Source organism: Vitis vinifera, chromosome 18 (assembly GCF_030704535.1).
Source record: "Vitis vinifera cultivar Pinot Noir 40024 chromosome 18, ASM3070453v1".
NCBI classification, from domain to species: domain Eukaryota; kingdom Viridiplantae; phylum Streptophyta; class Magnoliopsida; order Vitales; family Vitaceae; genus Vitis; species Vitis vinifera.
Window position 1 is genome coordinate 5,775,789 of NC_081822.1, and position 19,552 is coordinate 5,795,340.

At 32.8% G+C, this 19,552-nt stretch overlaps 1 protein-coding gene across 5 annotated transcripts in view; it reads right to left on the bottom strand.

Moving 5' to 3' along the window:
- The window catches only part of LOC100264429 (mechanosensitive ion channel protein 3, chloroplastic), a 30,458-nt gene extending 22,283 nt beyond the window's left edge, over nucleotides 1–8,175 (bottom strand). Inside the window, exons 1-4 of one of the 5 annotated variants that reach the window (XM_019216483.2) lie at nucleotides 7,699–8,175; nucleotides 7,551–7,631; nucleotides 6,554–6,773; nucleotides 6,406–6,465 (exon numbers count right to left, since the gene is read on the bottom strand). In XM_019216483.2, coding sequence (XP_019072028.1) covers nucleotides 6,406–6,465; nucleotides 6,554–6,631 — 138 coding nt within the window. In that variant the 5' untranslated portion in view covers nucleotides 6,632–6,773; nucleotides 7,551–7,631; nucleotides 7,699–8,175. Of the gene's footprint in view, nucleotides 1–6,405; nucleotides 6,466–6,553; nucleotides 6,778–7,550; nucleotides 7,632–7,698 lie in introns of those variants that run through there. The other 4 variants (XM_019216481.2, XM_019216482.2, XM_002283798.5 and 1 more) reach the window with 4 other exon arrangements.
- Nucleotides 8,176–19,552: the final 11,377 nt, after the last annotated feature.

Below are 19,552 nucleotides of genomic sequence, written 5' to 3' on the forward strand. Positions count from 1 at the left end.
TGGGGAAAAAGAGCCTTCACACGCTCGCAAAGGAGTAGGGCTTGATGTAGTGCCCATCGAGAAGTATGTTGGCCATGTGTTGTTTTTAGGGTAAAAAAGAACGTGACAAAGTAGAGGTGTCCTAAGGTTTTTCTTTGCTTATTGTGCAGAAGAAGTTTGGTGGATCCAACAAGGCTCTAAGTTGTTCTCCTTTGATGTTGCCTAAAGTTTTAGGTAGGTGTTTTGAGGTGGTTTTGGGACCCTTGCCTTCTTCTAGTAATTGGATTAGCGTTAGCCCATCTCATTTGGATTTTCCTTCTAGCTTCTTTAGAAATGGCCAATCATAGGCAATTAGACCCTTCTAAGTCTCAAGCCCCCTTTCTAAAGTCTTCTGGTGTGGGCCAAGCCTCAGTTAAATTAGGTAAGCCTAATACTCTTCTCATTTTTAAAAAGAGGCAAACTCGTTTAGTGCCTTATTCCTTTTCTTCCTCTAAGGAAGGGGGGCTTGATGGGTCTATGCCCTCTAACCAATGTTTATCATCACTCCCGCAACCTCTTCAAGAGCAAAAGTCAATCATAGAAGCACTACTATCCGAAGCCGCAAGATTTAAAGGTACATCCCACCTTTATGTTTCTTTTTTTAGGGGCACAATCTCTTCTTCATCTTCATCTCTCTCGATGGCTAACCAATCTGACCAGCAAGTGGTCAATAAATTGACCCCTTGGAGCCAAGAGGGGATTCTACCAAAATTCTTGTGAGCTTTGTTAAAGAGCCCTTGAGAATGATGATCCAAGAAGGGTCTTTGGTGGATTTATCAAAGAATTTTATGAAAGATTTACAGTGGTGAGACTGTGAGTTGAGAAAGGGGGAGGTGGGTTTGGCAATTGAGAGATCTAGTAATGGTTGGGATAGTGAGAGCTTTTAACTAAAAGATGCATCAACAAGCTAACTTTGTTCAACAAATTTGAGGAAATGCCTCTTGAGGGCTTTGAATTGGAGATTTTGGCCCTTTTGAGAAAAAATGAAGGCTATAAAAAAAGGGATAGAGGTCTAAATAAGGGGTTGTTAAGAAGCCAGCCTCAGTTTCTTGTTTTGAGATGGAGATTCGTAAATTAGAATGCTTAGCTAATAACAAAAGTTCTCGTGGGCCTAAGAAGAGGTGTAGAAAGAGCAATTAGTAATTAGTGTTTGTTGACTGATGAAGTTAAGGATTCTTTCTTGGAATGTTAGAGGTGCCAATAACAAGGAGAAACAAAAAATTATTCAGTTATTGATCAGATCACAAATTGTGGATTCAATGTCCTCTAAGAACCTTTACAAAATGTTAAGGCATCTAGTCTAGAACTTAGGAGTGGGTAGATGCTTAGAATGGGAAGCAATGGAAGTTAAAGGTCTAGTGGAAAAGATCCTGGTATTCTAGGGTAATAAGGTGTTGAAGTTTATTGACATGGAAGTAGAAGGATTCCCTATTTCATGTCGTTTCAAAAATTGTGAAGATGGCTTCCTTTGGATCTTTTCAAGGGTGTATGGGCAATTCTTACGAAGGAAGAAAGAATGTTTGGGTCGGATTAGGCTCTATAAAGAGAATGTGGAAGGATCCTTGGTGTTTAGGCGGGGATTTTAATATGATTATATTTCCAAGGGAAATGAGGAATTGCTCAAGGTTATCCTTTGCTATGAGGCGTTTTTCTGAGATCATAGAAGACTTGAACTTCAAGGAGCTTCAATTGAGTAAAGGCTAATTCACATGGTGTGGTGGCTAAGGATTGATTTCAACTTCGAGGCTTGATCATTTTTTAGTTTTAGAAGAGTGGCAAGATCATTTTTCAAACCTAAATCAAAGTGCCATACCAAAACCTACTTCCAATCATTCTCTTATTATTCTTGATGGAGATAGGTTGAGTAAAGCGAAGACTCCTTTTAGATTTGAAGATATGTGGCTTAAAATGGAAGGGTTTAAAGATCTCATTAAGAGGTGGTGGTCAGGGTATTCCCTAAGTGGTTCTTGTAGCCACATTTTGGTAGAAAAATTAAAGGCTCTAAAGTAAGACCTAAAGTTGTGGAACAAAGAGGTTTTCGGGAATGTCTGTTCTAAAAAGCAATGGTTTCAAAACTGGACCGGTCATTGAACCGAAAAAGTTACTGGTTCATAGTTCACTGGTCAAACCATAGTTAAATCGGTAACGTCATAAATATATATTTTATATATTATTAAAATTAAAAATAATAAAATATGGAAATGATTCAAATTTCAATTACAATAAATAAATCAACAAAAATTTCAATAAATTGAAATTTCAATATGCAATAAATAAATGAGAGTAATAGATTTTATCATTTTAATCATAAAATGTTAAACATAAATATTAAATATTAAACATAAAATGTAAAATATTAAATATTAAAGTAAAAAAAATAAAAACTTAAACTGTTCAAACTTAGGAAAAATCTACAGTGCCTCGTCAGCAGCACTATAAATGTAAAAACTAAAAAGTTACGGTCACAGCCACCAAAAGGTCCTCATCGATGGCGGCAAGCGAGTCTAACGGAACCAACACCGACTGCGACTGGCTGAGGAACTGGTAGTGGCAACTTGAGTTGCGGGAAAGGGCAGTGGGGCAACAGCTGGGGGTGAGGGGGAAGAAAAGGTTTGCAACAGCTGGTGGGGATCCTCATCGGCGACCACAAGCGGGTCCGAGGAAACTAGCACTAGCGGCGACTAGCTAGGGAGCTGACAGTGGTAGCCTGGGCTATGGGGAAGGGCGGCGAGTAGGGTTTGCAGCAGTTGGGGGGTGGAAGGAAGAAAAATGAAGATTTTATAGTTATTAAAACGGTGTCATTTCGATGCCAAAAGCATCAAAACAACGTCGTTTTGATGGAAGGGGAAAAAAATAAAAATGAGTTGAACCATTCAGTTCAAACGGAACCGACCGGTTCGCCGATCCAACCACCGATTCATCCGGTTCGATGCCGGTCCAACCCTTGGACGGCTTAACCCACTGGACCAAACCGAAACCGTGACCGGCCAATTCGGTCCGATCCGGTCCGGTTTTTAAAACCATGCTAAAAAGCTAAAAGCCTTAAACCAAATTGGTTTTTTGGGATTCTAAGAAGAGAAAAGCAGTTCTTCTTGTTGATGAGATCAAGGCTAAAAAGAAAGCATTAGAAGAGTTTAGCACATGGGCTTCAATGGAAGAAACTATGTGGGGGTAGAAATCAAGAGAAATCTAGTTAAGAAATGGGGACAAAAACACTATGTGCTTCCACAAAATGGCCAATGCGCGTTGCACAAAAAGTAATTGTAAAGGGTGTTTGGATGACTAAGGAGGTTGAGTTAAAAAATGGGGTGTAAGGCCTTTCATAATCTTCTTTCCATATCAAAAAAATAGAGGCCTAGCAATAGTGGTATGAATTTCAAAGCTTTAGGGAATGATGAGGCAAAAGCATGGAAATGCCTTTTTTGGAGGAAAAGACACCCTATTTAATTTATCTAAGGAAAAGGCCTCGAAACCAAATGGTTTTGCAATGGCTTTTTGGCAGGCTTGTTAGAATATCATCAATGATGATGCAATGGTTTTCAAAGAGTTCTTTAATTATGTTACTTTCTAGAGATTTCTAAATACAACTTTTTTGGTCCTAATTCTGAAAAAAAACTAATGCAAAAGAGTTGAAAGACTTCAAACCCATCAACTCGGTTAAGGGTTTGTACAAACTCTCAACTAAAGTTTTGGCTAATAGATTAAAAAACGTGATGGGAAAAGTAGTTTTAAATTATCAATATGCTTATGTGAAAGGCAAACAAATTTTGAATGAAGTTCTTATTACAACAAAGCCATTGATTCAAGGCTAAAGTGCTCTATGAGTGGGGTCTTGTGCAAGATAAACATTGGGAAGGCTTAGAACCATGTAAATTGGAATTTCTTGATCTCGATTTTGCATAAAATGGACTTTGGCAAAAGGTAGATTAGATGGATTTCATGGTGCATAACCATAGCAAAATTTTCAATTCTAGTTTTCAAAGCTCCATAGGTTTGAGGCAAAGGAGATCCTCTTTCTCTCCCTACTTATTCATTTTGGCCATGAAGGCCCTCAATAAGATCTTGAGTAGGGCTAGAGAAGGGAGTTTTATTTCAAGTTTTAAGGTGGGTTAGAGAATGGAGGAAAGAGATGTCTATGTCTCGTCTTTTAATGGTTGATGACATCCTAGCCTTTTGTGACACAAATCAAGAGCTTAAGTTGGGCTTCTATGTGGTTTGAAGTGATATCTAGCCTCAAAATAAATATGGAGAAACGAGAGCTAACTCCAATTGAAAATATTGTATATGTAGAAGGATTGGCTTCTATGTTACGTTATAGGGTGGGAAAACTTGCTACTACCCACTTGGGTCAACCCTTATAAGCTCCCATAAATCAGCATTAGTTTGGGATGCAATGGAGGAAAGATTTCAAAAGAACTAATTTTATGGAAGAGGCAATACCTCTCAAAAGGGAGGAAGGCAACTCTAATTAAAAGTACGTCGTCAAGTCTCCCTATCTACTTCTTGTCTTTGTTCACCATGCCAAAAAGGATAAGCTTAAGACTAAAAAAGATCAAGAGAGACTTTCTTTGGGTTGATGGGGCTGGTGAGAAAAGGCCTCATTTGGTAAATTAAGTCATTGCTTGTTCAGACAAAAAAACATAGGGCCTTGGGATTTGAAATCTCTCCACTTTAAATAAGGCTTTGCTTGGTAAATGGATTTGGAGGTTCCTAACTAAAAGCCATTCATTAAGGAAGAAACAAGTCATAGCCCATTTTGGCGTTTTAATACAATTTGCACTTACATATCAAAAAAAAAAAAAAAAACGTCACAAAAGGCAAATTTGGGGAAAATGAAGGAGGATGGCATACAAGGGATGTGCGAGATGGTTCCATATGGGGTGAAGGTGTGGAAGGAAATTAGAAAAGGTTGTTATGAATTGAAAAACAGGTCTCACTTCGATGTCAAGAATGGCAAAAAGGTGAGATTTTGGAAAGATAATTGGTATTGGTATACGAGTTTGAAAGAAACTTTTCGCTTCATTGTCGAGAATAGCAGAAATGTGAGATTCTGGAAAAACAATTAGTGTAGACATATGACTCTGAAAGAAGCTTTTCTAATGTTATTTTCTTTAGTTGTTGCCAAAAACACATGGGTGGCAAAGGTATGGGAGGAAAAAGGGGAGGGAGATTGGTAAAGTCCCCGTTTTTTCAAGATAACTCAATAATTGGGAGCCTTAAGGGAGCAAAATGGTTTTTAAGGAGCTTACATTCTATCCAAATTAGAAGCAATGCGGAGGATAGGATATGTTAGAAGGAAATCAAGAGTGGCACTTTTCAACTAAATCTCCTTATGCATCCTTGGTTGGGGAAGAAGAAGGCCTCTTTCCGACAAAGATAGTTTGGAATCCTTGGGTACCTACAAAAGAAGGTTTCTTTGCTTGGGAAGCTATATGGGGAAATATTCTGACAATTAACCAACTTAAAAGGGGAGGATGGATGATGCCAAAAGATGCTACTTGTGTAAATGGAAGAAGAATCAATTAATCATTTAATTATTCACTATGCTAAAGCAAGTTTCTTATGGAAACTAGTTTTCTCTCAATTTGGTGTGACACGAGTGATGCGCTCCACCATTAGAGATAACCTTTTAAGTTGCACAGTTCTTTTGTGGGAAAGAAGTAGAAGAAAGCTTGGAAGGTCGCCCTCTTATGTTTGTTTTGAACTCTCTAAAAGTAGACAAATAGGAGGTCATTTACTAAGCAGTCAAATGAAGTGATTAAATATTCTTTTATGGCCAATTTCTTGAAATGGATTAAGTTGTACATAGACCATCAATCAATGTCCATGATAGGTTTTGTAGATTGGTTGTGCTTGAAGTGGAAAGAAGGAGGTTGTTTTTTGTTCTCTATTTCGTTGTTCTACCTTTTGGTGCATATCGTATACATTGTGTGTACTTTGTTGTACTCTTTTCAAGGCACTATTAATATACTCTTTTATTGCCTTTAAAAAGAACAAATACCATGAGTCATCCAACTCCCAAGATGCTATTCAATAAAATAGCAGAAATCTCCAAGAACCAACTTTGGCTCTGGAAAGTTTGCATCAAGATTGAAATGTAAGGAAAAAAGTGTCCTCACATAAGTCAAACTTGTACACAATTGGTGCAAATGCCACCAAACTGCTATACTTTGTCTAACTCACTAATCTCCAGAAAATAACAATAGACTGGAAACCTGAACCTGACAAAACATCTGGATGTAGAACACACACACACACACACACACGCATATATATATATATATAAAGTGCTGAATACATGATGATAAGGAATTTCGAGAACAATATTTGGAATAGTATAAAATTTATACATATACCAGCAGTTCAAGATACAAAGAGAAAACATACCAAAGCATGAGATGAGGGAGTGATTCTGAGCAGATGTAATCGGCCTTTTGCCATCATAATCTGGAGAAGAGCAAAAATTAAAAATAACATCCAGGCCCAAAAAATACAGCTGAACAAGAATAATAATTAAAGGATACAAATAGTGTACCTTAGGCTGGTTACTGTACCCATGCCAATTCTGAATTCCCAATTCATGGGACAAGTGCATAGAACCAGCAAGGGCCATGCTCGAGAAAAAGCCAAGATACCTCTATGGGCACAATATCATAATGCACTTCAACACTGTCTATCTTGGACAACACCGATAATTTACTGTTGAAAGGGCAAAGCAATCCCACAGGTCCCAAACTACTGCACTATTAAGGCACCTGGCTGCATGAACTAAAATTCAGTAAACAGAAAGAAAGAAATGTACCCAGCAACTACAAACCAACCTCATGAACTCTTTAAAACAACAATTGCTATATAAGTATTATGCGGTGAAGTAGTTCAATAGGACAGTATCAAACCGAAGAAACCTTCACACTAGTTAACAAAATGTTTGGCACTATTAAAAAAGAAACAAAGACACTGAAGAACCAAGACACATCTAACTGCAGAGCCTGAAAAATCATAAGCATAGATTGTACAACTTTTGTCTCAATCACATCTTCCTCCATACCAAATATTTTGTTATGTAATCAACTATGTTCCAAGTTCTCGCCAGGAAAAAAGCCAGCTGACGTTAACAAAGCCACAACTGGATAATCTACCTTTTTCACGAGATCGAACTGCAAGATTAGGCCCAATATGGATAGTATACACAGATTATGCACACCCTGTCATATATGAAAATGATCCTCCAAAAACCCAAAACATAAGTGGCTCAAACTACAAATTTTTTGGGATTCACGACCGAACTTTTCATACATAAATTTCTTACACTAAAACTCCAGACAATTAGCATTTTAAGATGAAAATTGAAATCCCTAACTTCTCATGTTAAAACTGTCGACAATTCCAAATAAGGGCAAACTTAGATGTTTCCCACCATTAGGTTCCAAGAAACGGAAAAATCCAGTGAAAAACAGCGGAATTATCGCACAAGACCAAGCCTCTTCTAGGGAGGCGAAAAATACAAAGTTCCAATTATCCTTTTTCTTTACCTTTTCTTTTTCCAACCAGTTTCTCAGTAACTAGACGGCGCCGACGGCAAAATGTATGGGCATCACTCCAACTCAAAAACCCTAGATTGCAAAATGCATATAAAGTAATCTCGTATGAATCATTAATTGCGAAAATATTCAATGTTACCTTTCTTGGAACCGAAACAGAAAATGGTTTTCAGTTTTCCGCTGGAGCCAGTGGCGGAGCCACACAAAGCCTAGTCCCCCACCCCGAAATTGGAAAAAAAAAATGGCACTAAATGGATTGACACTTTTCCCTTGATTTGCTTAAAGCCAAAGATACAATTAGGCTATGTAACTGCCTCCTGGAAATAAATTATCATTCTTGCCCCCGTTAACTTGTTTTCTGGCTCCGCCGCTTGCTGAAGCTGCAGAAAAAGCTGAGAAAACGGTTGATGATATAACATGCGCCGGGAGTTCTGTTTCCGGTGGTCAAATAATATTCCGGATATTCGATAGTTTTGCTGTGCTTACGGGACTCCGACGTTCTATCTTGCTTTTTCTGGCGGTTCAATTTCAGCGGGTTAAATGTTCGGGATGTAACTGTGCTTACGTGAGACTCCGGCGGTTCTATCTAGTTTTTTACTTTTTTCTGGCTATTGAATTTGGGCATGCTAATTTGGGCCAAAATGGACTTTTTCTTAGACTTGGGCTTCTTCCGAAACTAATATTCAAAATAGCCCCCATCAATCCATATAAGCATAAAACCCAGTCTTTTATACTATTTTTGTTTACTTTCCCAGCTTCCCATCCCATGCTCTATTCTCTGTGTAATTTTTTTCTTCAAAACCCTAGCCCCACCAGTAGGCTATTGTGAGAGAGACATTATTGGAGCTACAAAGCATCAAGGTTGAGATTGGTCCCAATCTTCTTTTTGACTTATTTTATGTAAAGTTTTTGGCATTTTCCCTTTTTTTTTCCCATCTCGGAATCTCGGTTTTCAAAATATTTTTTTTCTCATTGCTTTTGGTTTTCTCTTTTGTTTACATCATTCACGGCTATTTTAGCATAAATGGTTTGTTATCATCCAAAGATTGAAGCCCTTTTAAGATGCAAACATTTGTTGAAGTTTCTAGGGAAAATGAAAATTTATGGGGAAAATGAAAATTTATAGGGAAAATGAAATTTTCTGAGGAAAAATGATAGATTTGTGATTCTAATATCTGGCATTTATTCAAGTCTATTTTTTTATCCCTTTTCTATTGGGACTTTGGGATAATGGATTTTATATCCTTCTTTAAAGTTGTTTTCCATCGCATCCTAACTCAAGAGATACATGTGAGCTTGGTGTCTCACACAGGTTGTATATTGTGATGATTAATGTCTTGAGGGTTGGTTTCAGCTTCGGCCTTGTTAGCTTGAGCATCATATAGGGTAACCTGCATGGAAAAACAAGGCTCGATTTTGTAGCATCTGGTTCTGGATCTGGATCCGCAACGCACTTAAATGGTCCAACTTTGATTTCTCCGATGAATTAGTTCACTTTTTTTTTCCTTTTTTGTTTGGTAATAAAATGCTTTTAGGTCTTAACTGGTTTTTAGCTTGAAGGTGCTCATTACAATGCTCGATAGCTTGAAGCTACAGTTGAGTCGTCAAGTAGCAAAAGAAAGGGTTTATTTAAGGGTTTTCGGTCTTTCATGTCAATTATTATTAAATTAACACTACTTATAATATAATTTATATCATCTACATCAAAGACTTATTATTACTTATTAAAAATAAAAATAACTATATAATTGTAATATCTTTTACTATCCTAAACTCGCTTTTAGATTTTTCAAGGGCTTAATGTTAAGTTTTTAACTTTTGTAAATTTGATAATATCATTACTAAGTTTATAAAATATTTATATATTTGGATATTTAAATGAATAAATGAATATAATAATTAAAATTTGAAGGTGTAGTAGAGTCATTTTTATAAATATATCATATTTAAATACTTCACTTTTAAATAAACTTCATAAAATATACTGTTATTTATTTTTATTTTCATATTTTCAATTGCTAATTTACTTAATATCTTGTTTTTAAAAAAATATTATTATTTAATTTTATGACAAGTCAACACAATACATGAATAATTTTAACAATTAAAATATTAATCATATTTATTTTGACACATTAAAATCTATATATAGACCCGATGTGATTTGATTGGTCATTTTTTTTCAATATGTATCGAATCAATTCGGCAACTGGACTGAGATCGCAACGAAAATTTGGAGACATGATGGGCCCTAGATACAGTAAGAAGAGTAAGAGAAAAAAATTATGTCATTCATCACTTCTTGCTCATTGGATCTCTTCATGTATGGGTTTGTGAGAAACTAACCAATAAATGTTTCGCAACATTATCCCTTCTATAAGATAAAAGAAACAGATCCTTCGTAGAAGGATGAGTCCATATCACTCGAGGTTTGCTTTACCACCAGCTAACTAGATCCAATTCCACACTAACTAAGTCAGCTTGAAGGTTACCTACTTGATATTCTCCACTTATGGGAGTAAATTGTATTATTCATTCTATTATGGTAACAAGGTTTTTAATTGTATGTTACATATATAAAACAACATAATAACCTTAGGAGATGGTTTTTGTGAAACCAAGGTTTGGTTAATCTTGATTTTGATGATAACAAAACAAGGTTTAGAACTAATGATCATATTTCAAGTGTGATTAGGCAAGACGGTTTCCAAAGTGGCAATTACAAAGATAAATCAAGCCAAGGAGAAATCATGAAGAAGAAGACCACCTCAAAGAAAAGAGTTTTTCAAGACCAAAGCTTCATAAGATCTCTTTGTAAGGTTGTTGGTGCACTAGAACTTTCATACATTTCAATTCTTTATTTATGCACCAAAATCATCTAAGAGTAATAAAACAATCTTAAGAATTGGATGATTTCATGTTTTCAACTAAAACCTTGTGTTAAATGATTTTCAAACTTGTGTTAAAAGGTTTTAAGTTGAAAAAAGTTGGGTGTTGAGCCAAAAAATGGCTCAACCGGTTCAACCGGTCAACCGGTTGTGCTCGTCCAGTCGAGGACCAGTTAAGGGAGGCCAAAAAGTTTTTCTCTCTCACAATGACCTTTTCTTCCCGGTCAAGGTTGAACCTCAACCGGTTGAGGTCCGGTTGAGACCCAACAGTTACCTGCCAAGCATTTAATGCTAACGGTTAGTCAACCGGTCGATCCCTAACTTGACCGGTCGAACCCCCAATGGCTAGTTTGACTTTTTTCTTCTATAAAAAGGCTCAAATCTTCATTGTTTCAAGAGCTTAACCTTCCAAAATCTTTCTTGATTATATTTGAGCCTTAGAAGAATATTTTTTAGTGCACCATTTAATCCTAGTTTTTCTTGTATCATTTGAGCTTAAAGTTCTTGTGCTATGATTTTTGAAGGATCATTCATTTGTAAATATTTGAGAGGAAGTTTCTCAAGTGTGGGGTATCACTTGAGGAATTGTTCAAGAGTGGGATATCTCTTGAGAAGTGTAAAGGGTGCTTGAAGCCAAAAGTCCAAAAGGGTGAATTAGAACCATAATCCAATTGTATTGCTTGAAGGTTTGGTTTGGAAGCCTTGGATTAGTGGAACCTCAAGCTCGGGATTGAAGTTAGAGGAGAGTGGATGTAGGCCGGGTTGCGCCGAACCACTATAAACTCTTATGTTTGCATTCTCTCTTCCCTACTCTTTATTTTATATGCAATTGTCTATATATTGATTATTATATACTTACATATAATTGTCTATTGCATTCACTTATTTAAATTTGCGAAAAGAGACCATCACCCTATTCACCCCCCCCCCCTCTAGGGTGATTACCATAGGTTGGATTAGCCTCAAATTTTTAACAGTTTTTATTTATGAGATATTGATTTTTTTTTTTTACAAGGTTCTTTAAAAAATCTCAATTTTTTTGAAAATAACATATTTAGCATATATTTATTTTGAAAAATATATTTAACATATAATTTTTAGTTGTAAAAAAATTAACATACTTAACAAATATTTATTTTAACATTTAATTTTCAATATAAAAATATTAATTTTATTTTATCAATAAAATATTAAAAGTTAATTTCATCCTAATTATCAAAATAGAAAAACAAACTAAACGTGTTTGTAACCCAAACACATGTAAAACATTTTATTGGACCAAAAAATAAAATAAAATAAAATACGTCAAATTACGCAATAACATACATAGTAGTGAGCTCAATAGTTTCTCAACATCCAAACAAGAGAATTACCATTAGATAGTTTTCTAAAAATATTTTATAAATTTTTGTATTGTATATAAGTATGTTGTAATTCTATGAATAATAAGTTGAGCCAATTGTATTTCATATTTCATATTTCAATTCTCAAACATAAATTTGTTCTTAAAAACAATTTTGAAGAACTATAAAATAGAGTTAGTTGACTAGTCTTTTTATATGTAATATATGTTATTGGAACTCGGGAACTTCCTTAGTAGCCTTTTATTATTTTTTTTTTCATGTGTTTGTATAGTCACCCATATTTTCAAACGTACCATCAATGCAACACTTTACTTATTCAGACCTACTATCAGTGTAACCCCCTACCTCTTTAGACCCACTATCAGTACAACCCCCTATTTCTTTAGACTTATCTTCAATTTAGGTCCCTATTTCTTCAAACCCACCATCAGCATAACCCATTGCCTCTTCAGACTCATCATCAGTACAACCCCCTAGCTCTTTAAACTTACCTCCATTACAACCTTCTATCACTTCAGACCCATCATCAGTGCAGATTGACACATCTACTCAGCTAGATTTACCGTCAATCATTCCGAGGGGTAGGCGGGGTCTACGTCGACCTAGATTGCTACCTCCACTACCATCTCTATTTCCAGCTCCAGTCCCATCATAGACAGATGTTCTTCATATGTCACATGCAATACCTGTTACAGTTAGAGATGAGCATTCAAAAAGGAAGATGGTACTAGTTACACATAGGTTCTCTCATTATGGAGGCATATGAAATTATATATGTTTTTTTTTTTCCACTATATTAATGTTGACTAGATATTTTTCGTGACTTTGATTAAACTACTAAAAATTACAATTTGTAGTAAACTTTTTCTAATTAATTTCATTAACTAATTTTGTAGAAAAATTTATATATGATAACTGCGACTTAAGAGTGTACTATTATTTCGATAAAGATAAATTTTTCATAATACAAATAAATTAATATTTTAAAAAACAACAAATTAAATATCTTAAATTAATAAATTATACAATTTTATATATTATTTATATGTTATATAAGTTTATTATTTTAAGATTATTAATTTATTAATAAATAAAATATTTATTTATAATATCTTCTATTTATCAATTTATGTTTGTTGAAGTAATACTAGATTCTTAAGTTTAAATATAAATAATTTATTATTAAAGTACATATTTTTAATTTCAATAATAAGTTATAATTTAATAGTTTTTAATTAAATTTGAAAATAAAAAAAATTATAATTGAAATCTTAATTAGCAACAGCGGTTTAAAAGTATACTATTATTTCGATAAAGATAAATTTGTTATAATACAATTAAATTAATATCTTAAAAAATAACAAACTAAATAATTGAAATTAATAAATTATACAATTTTATATATTATTTATATGTTATATAAGTTTATTATTTTAAGATTATTAATTTATTAATAAATAAAATATTTATTTATAATATCTTCTATTTATCAATTTATGTTTGTTGAAGTAATACCAGATTCTTAAGTTTAAATATAAATAATTTATTATTAAAGTATATATTTTAAATTTCAATAATAAATTGTAATTTAATAGTTTTTAATTAAATTTGAAAGTAAGAAAAAAAATTATAATTGAAATCTCAGTTAGCAACTACGGCTTAAAAGTATATTATTATTTCAATAAATATAAATTTGTCATAATACAAATAAATTAATATCTTAAAAAACAATAAATTAAATATCTTAAATTAATAAATTATACAATTTATATATATTATTTACATGTTATATAAGTTTATTATTTTAATATTATTAATAAATAAAATATTCATTTATAATATCTTCTATTTATCAATTTATGTGTGTTGAAGTAATACTAGATTCTTAAGTTTAAATATAAATAATTTATTATTTAAGCATATTTTTTAAATTTCAATCATAAATTGTAATTTAATAATTTTTAAATTAAAAAAAATTAACTAAAGTTTCAGTTGGAAACTGCGACTTTAGTTCAAAAATGAAACCTCGGTTGACAACTGCGAATTTAGTTAAAAAAAAATAAAGCCTCAGTTGGCAACCATGACTTTAGTTAAAAAATGAAGTCTCAATTGCCAATTGAAACTTTAGTTTAAAAATGATGCCTTAGTTGGTAATTGCAGCTTCAGTTCAAAAATGAAGCCTCAATTGACAACTGAGGCTTTAACTAAAATGATGAAAAAAATATATTTTTTAATGACATGACACCTACGTGGCAACAAAGAGGTCAATTTGAACATAAGTTTCAAAAAGTGGTTAGATCTTATATTTTTTTTAATAAATGGGTCATTTTTACCCAAAACTCAACATTCGGGATGTACGATAGTTTTACTGTGCTTACATGTGACTCCTGCGATTCTATCTTGTCATTTCTAGGTGTTCCCCAGTCAACCTAAGAATTGTGCATGTTTGAACGATTATTATTAATATTTGGGTTGGAAAAGAGGTTGGTTTGTTATCACATAACTCAATTTGAATTAAATTTAGATTAAGATTCTAATAACTCGAATATAACAGAATCTAATTTAATAATTTTATAATATTAATAATACATATTATCTTATATATTGATTATTTTTTATATATATACTTAAGAAAAAAAATACCACATTATAATTATATTATGTTTTTCATTTTTTTAAATGATGCATACATGTAATTTTACTTTTTTGTCATTAACTTACCAATTTAAATCTTAATATAAATATACAAAAAAAATTAAAAACAATGTGGATAGACTTTTAATTATATAATCTAATAAATCCAATCAACTTGAGTTTAACCTAACTAATTCAGGTCTATTCCGACCAATATGAACTCAATTGAAGTTTAAAAAAATGATTTTGATTAAACTTGGATGGAGTGTTTTGGGTTATAAGTGAATGCAGTTGAGTTGATTGTTTTTTAATTCGAGTTAGGTTTGAGTTAGTCATCAACCAAACTTAACCCACCTAAGTTTCGGTCTTCATTTTTATTTTATTTTATTCATTTCATCTAGACATAACATTCGACACTAACATTGGTGCCACCATTAAAAGAATGTTGATGTGTCAAATAAGTCTTCCATTCATGTTATTTAATTAGTAAACTAATAATTTTATTCCTATGGAGATGAATGGTTTGATTGAAAAGGCACAATGACCTACTATAATATGGGTTGAGCTTTGGAAGCCCACGTTAACCTTGTGTTATGTGTTCTTCATTTGGTTGACAAGTAGAATCGTGCTTTAAGTGAGATGTGCTTCCATTATTATGAAAAATAACATAATCGGCTACAGAGGGTGACTACATTAGTAAAATTAATTTTGATGCCTATTATAAGAGACGACAAATAATGGTACATAAAGATAAAGAGTGAGTTAAATTACCCTTGGTAATAATCCGTGTAGGCATTTAAAGACATTCAATTAGGTCAGTTAAGACCAACGGGCATCTCGATGATTGAATAATGTACAATGTTCACATCTTATTAATTTTTCATCAAATAATAATCACAAGTCTTTTGATATAGAGATAAGGTTTTAAGCATACCATAATTATGAAGAAAATGTTTGATTGCTTTTAATATTCATCTCATCAATTGGTTAGCAAGCCATCTCATATGAAAGGTAGACATTAAAGGAGTAATACATTTGTACTCTTAAAAGGCAACCAGGTTATCTCTTTCTCAGTCTACACATACCCCGATTTGACATACATCAATCATTTCTTACATCTCCACAACTCATAACCCCCATCCTCTTTAATTTCATTTTCCTACATGGGAGTTATTGGGAAGAAAAATCGAAAGTTGACATAGTAACAAGTGCATTCCCCAATGATAAGCAAAACAAGATGATTATTGTCTCATCTTGATTTTTGAAATGGTCTTTAGTTTGCTACATGTATAAAAGACATTTTCCTGTTGTATTTTTTTCTTTTTCTTATTTTTCCTATCTTCGACTTATTCCATGCTCTTATGATTCCACTTATCCACTTCTCTCTAACCATGCACTCATCACTTTTATTTAAGGTATCTGTCATGGTTGTTGATGAAGTTGTCATGTTGGTCTATTGATTTAAGATATTTTATTATGTGAATGTTGAATGTCTTTTCCATAAGGACCAATTACGACCCTTGCATGTCGATGAGGGTTGCATTCTAATTGAACACCTAAAAGTTAGGCTTCATCTTTCTTCTTCCTCCATTTTGAGGCCTTTTTAAAGATATATGAAGGTGTTATTACATTGGTTCAATCCCAAACTACAAGTGTTCTCATGGTAATCGTAGTGATGAAAATGACATCTAATTACCACATGAGATTAAGGGAATTGTTATTACTATATCAAGTTAAAAGGCATAGTGTTGTTTTTAAAAGAATGTTGACGTGTCAAATAAGCCTTCCATTTATGTGAGCAACTAGACAATTAAAACGAGGGTTCAAAATTGTACAAGAAATATAACTTAGCATGACATCTTTGTGTTTATATCCAAGGAGCTTCGTGAAACGCATGTATAGTGGTTTGTTTGCGGTGATCAAATAGGCGATGAATAAAGCATATTTCTTGACATATCTTTGCAATATTTGTAAAGCTTTAGATAAGATGTTTCTTTTATTAGGAAAGTGATGTTCATGGGTAAACCTACATGTTGTTTAATTAATAAACTAATAATTTTAGACCCATGAAGATGAATGGTTTGATTCAAGAGGCATAAGAGCCTAATGTAATTTAGGTTGAGCTTTGGAAGCCCACGTTAACCTTGTGTTACGTGTCCTTCATTTGGTTGACAAGTAGAATCGTGTTTCAAGTGGCATGTGTTTCCATCCCTACGAGAAAGAACATAATTGATTAAAGAGGGTGACTATGATAGTAAAATTAATTTTAATACTTATTATAAGAGTCAACAAATAATAGTAACGAGAGAAAATGACTGTGAGATTACCCTTGGTTGTTATCTATGTAAGTATTTAAAAGCATTTAATTAGGCTAGTTAAGACCAATGGGCATTTCAATGCTTGAATAATGTACAATGTTCATACCTCATTACTGTTTCATCAAACAATGATCACAAGCCTTTTGATATGAGAGTAAGGCTTTAAGCATGCCATAAGTAAGAAGATGTCTAATTGCATTTAATGTTCATCTTATCAATTGGTTAGTGAGTCATCTCACACGAAAGATAGACATCAAAGGAGTAATACATTCGTACTTCTAATAGACAACTAAGTTATCACTTTCTTAAGTTTATGCATGCATTGATTATCTCTTACGTCCCCACAATTCCTAAACCTCCTCCTCCCTTCTTCTTTAATCTTATTTTCCTACATGAGAGTTATTAGGAAAGAAAATCAAAAGTTCATAGTAACAAATGCATTCCCCAATAGATTTGATAAGTACGATAAGAATATTACTCTCTCGTCTTGATTTTTGCAATGATCTTTAGTCTACTACCTATATAAAACGTATTTTCTTGTTGCATTTTTTATTCCTTTTATTTTTCCAATATTCAACTTCTTACACGCTCTTGTGATTCCACTTCTCTAGTTCTTACTGCTCATGCACTCATCACATTAGTTTAAGGTACTTGTCATGGTTGCTAATGAAGTTCTCGTGTTGGTCCATCAATTTAAGATATTTTCTTATGTGAAGGTTATATGTCTTTTCCATAAGGACAAATTATGACCCTTACATGTTGATGAGGGTTACATCCTAGTGAAGCACCTACAGTTAGGCTTCATTTCCCTTCAACATTCCATTTTGAGGCAATTTTTTTAGCTTTATGAAGATGTTATTACATTGGTTCAATCCTAAACTACAAGTGTCCTTATGGTGACATTTAATTACCACATGGGATTAGGGGAACTTTTATTACTCAATCAAGTTAAGAGACATAGTGTTAACACTTGGTACATATTTGTGATGATGAAAATTAGTGTATAATGCATATACCTCATTAATGCTGTGTCAAGTGATGGTTATAGTTCCCATAATTTGGACTTAAGGTATTACACACATCATAATAATAAAAAATGCGTTCAATCACATTTAGAATCTGTTTGGTAGTGATTATAGATAGCGCTTTTAATATTTTTAATATTTGAAAAATTGTATCATTTAAGTGTTAAAAATGTTTTCTAAAATCATTCCTAAACGTACTCTTAATGTGAATTTCATCACATTAAACACTTTAGTAATCATTGTGAATCTCATCGATGGTTAATATGTCGATTGATTGTTCAATATCTCGTGTCTAATCATTTTTTTTCCTTTATGTTTTGATATAAAACTAAAGTTGAAATCATTTGTACTTTATGTTCTAATCTTCATTAAATACACTTAATACCTATTAAAAATTACATTCATTTCATACTATACTTGTCCTATATGGTAGTTAAATTCAAATTTTCATCAATTGTGACCATGGAAGGCATTGATTAACCTTTGAAAAAGCATTTAAAAATTGCAAATATTACCTAAGAAATTAAATGTAGGTTGGAGGACCCCTTAGTTCATAAATTATTAAACCTAATGTAAAAGAAGCTTGAGAACATCCTTGTAGACCTATTTTGCTGAACCATAACAAAATCACTATTATATTATTTATTTGTATATTTATTTTTGATAATTTATTTGTTGGTTGCATACTTGCCCACTAGAATTGGAGTCTACCATTTATATTTTAGGGGCACAAGTTTGGTCCATTGACCCAAAACCCAGCAAAGCTTACATCTAAGCTCAAGTCAAAATTATTTGGCTTTTCTAAGCATCAGCCTGGCCCATGAAGTTCTCTTTAAATTCCTCCATGAAGACAGATTGAAGTAGGCATATTTTCAAGGTTGAAATAATAACATTTTATTAAACGTTTGGGCCTAGAGTTGGGCTTAGTTTATGGATCAAATTTTCAGCTCAATCCGAGCCCAAGAGGGCGAAGGCCTGCCCAACATGGCTTATTTACATGCCTAGCATCACCATTTACCAAGATGCAAATGAAACTTTAGGCTTAATTTAAATCATGGGTGGTGCTATAGCAAGGAAACAAATTATGCTCTTTCACTCCCATGTGTTTTCTTATTTTTTAGAGTTAATTGGTTAAAAAAGGGATGAAATAATCTTCATATTTGTGAATTTAACCTCTTTCATTTTTTTTTGAAAAATAATTCATTTATGAAATAAATATCTTTATTTATTTCAAGTATTTACACGTAAGTTTTAAAAGAAAAAATTATTTTTACAAAAAAAATAATTAGGACATTTTTATCAAAATGTGGTCATAAAAGGATGGAAGGTTAGATTTCTAAAATTAGGTTTCCAAATGACCATTTTAATTAAATAACATTTTTTTTATTCTGCAAAATCGAGTTTAAAATGAAGCAAAATAAAGAATAAATTTAAATTTAATAACTTTTTTTTTTTCCATAAGGAAGATAACAAAACAAATAAAAAAAATTAGTGATTGTTTTTTTTTTTTTCAATTTTTTAATTTTTTTTTAACCTAAAATATAGTCATACTTATATAAAAAGTGTGGGCTTAACTTTATGTCCTTAAAAATTGTTCTTAAAATTTATAAAATTTTAATTAATAAAGTCTATAACAAGGAAAGAAAAAAGAGAACCTCTCGCTGGGTCCTGCAATCCTTTGCCCATTCCCTTTTCCAAGCAGTTATGTTATGATGGGTTAACCAAAAGGGAGTAACCACTAAGTTTGAAGGGGGCCAACGGTCA